A 1,743-nucleotide genomic window follows, 5' to 3' on the forward strand; every position below is an offset into this window, starting at 1 on the left:
TCCATTGTTGATAAACGTCACAGCAGAAATAACCTGGGCGGCTGTACAAAGGTGGTTGTCATTTGACAGCGTAAGGTTTGTTCTGACTCTAGTGATACGCGCTACGAATACATTTGCCGCCTTTGTTGCGCTGCATACCGTAAGGTGTATACAGCTCACGTGCATGATAGCCTGAGGGATGTTTTCAAATTAATTTCATAAAATTTTATATATAGAAAAATACTCGCCAAGTATAGTGGCCCAGGATGTCTGTGACAGTCGCTGTATACCCGACATTTGACAGACTATAAAATTTTTCACACACTGATTTCAGATTTCATGAGTTCGCCAACACAGCGCTACCATCATGCAGAAGGCGATCCGCTTCAACGAAAACCAACTTCTCTACCTGGCATCAAAATCTAAGCGGGAAAATAGCATTGCTGGATATCTCCACAAGAAAAGTTCGGACACTGGGAAATGGCAACTCAGATATTTCATATTGTATCAGAATTTATTGTTTTACTTCGAGAGTGAGACTGCTGGTCGGCCGTCTGGAGTCGCTTTGCTGGAAGGCAGCTATTGCGATCGAGTCCTCACACCGGCCGCGCTGAAGGCCGGAAAGGACACCGAGAAACAGGTAAGTCTATCTAATTGATTAAAATTATTGGAAATTTGATGTGCGTGTAAAAAATGTATATCGATCTGTAATCTAAGTCAGCATTTTTTCCCCAGAGAGAATGAAGGTATAGAGTGCACAATGGCCAGATTTGTTCATGCATAACGTCTGTGTGTTGTTCAGCACGCGACAGCAAGGAAATCGAACGTAGGCTTGCTGAACGACATTGCGAGTTGGTACGCGCCAAAATGGTCGATTTGGTTTGTAAATATTTGAATTTAACAATAACGTTAGTTTGTTTTCTAACTCAAAATGGCGTTTACGCCCCGCTTTCTGTTGCCGTAATTATGTGCTTCAGCACAATTGACTAGACAGTGGGAGAAACAATTGTTTACTAGATAACGTACGGGGTTTTATTTATTGGGGCTGTTGTGGTCAGTTGTGTTGATGACCGATGACCACACTGCACGTGTGAATAGGTCTGTACAACTGACAGGTGTACCGTGACTCTGTGACCTTGCCCGTGTTTGCGTCTGATGAAAAGAACATCACACACGTTTCAGCTTCTGTGGAGTAAAGGATGACGCGCTGATGATAAATGGGCTATTTATATATATACATATTATATATATAATCTCCACATCGTTAGCAGCTCCCCAGGTGATTTTGGATAAACTGTTACACCTGGGGAGCTGAAACAGGTGAACATGTGGATATACATGGGCCCCTGGGAAATTAACTGAAACTTTTACTAGTGTTCACAGCTATTACGTAAAGTTTTAAACGTTCTGTAATGTACATGATTTCTATATCATATCTAGATTGTAATGCTACAGAAGCTGTGACTTTATTTAAAGATATATCTGAACATCTATTTCATGTATCTGTGGTAATTAAATATATAAATTGAATTTAGTCCAACCACACAGAAATGTTGGCTGATGGGTGGAAATTTTAATGTGCAAGTGAACATCCTTGGTGTATCTTACAACACAAACTGATATGTAAGCATTATATGTTTAAATGAGACTGGTCATCACCATACACATGTAACAGAACTGGACTGACTGGTCACCACCATACACACGTAACAGAACTGGACTGACTGGTCACCACCATACACATGTAACAGAACTGGACTGACT

General features: G+C 40.9%; 1 protein-coding gene across 1 annotated transcript in view; it reads left to right on the top strand.

Moving 5' to 3' along the window:
• The first annotated feature begins 247 nt into the window (after positions 1-247).
• The window catches only part of LOC110457251 (ras-specific guanine nucleotide-releasing factor 1-like), an 82,943-nt gene continuing 81,447 nt past the window's right edge, over positions 248-1,743 (top strand). Inside the window, exon 1 of the mRNA XM_021508439.1 lies at positions 248-619. Within this exon, the coding sequence (XP_021364114.1) occupies positions 347-619 (273 nt within the window). The 5' untranslated portion in view covers positions 248-346. The remainder of the gene's footprint in view (positions 620-1,743) is intronic.

This window comes from Mizuhopecten yessoensis, unplaced genomic scaffold (genome assembly GCF_002113885.1).
Source record: "Mizuhopecten yessoensis strain PY_sf001 unplaced genomic scaffold, ASM211388v2 scaffold9053, whole genome shotgun sequence".
NCBI classification, from domain to species: Eukaryota; Metazoa; Mollusca; class Bivalvia; order Pectinida; family Pectinidae; genus Mizuhopecten; species Mizuhopecten yessoensis.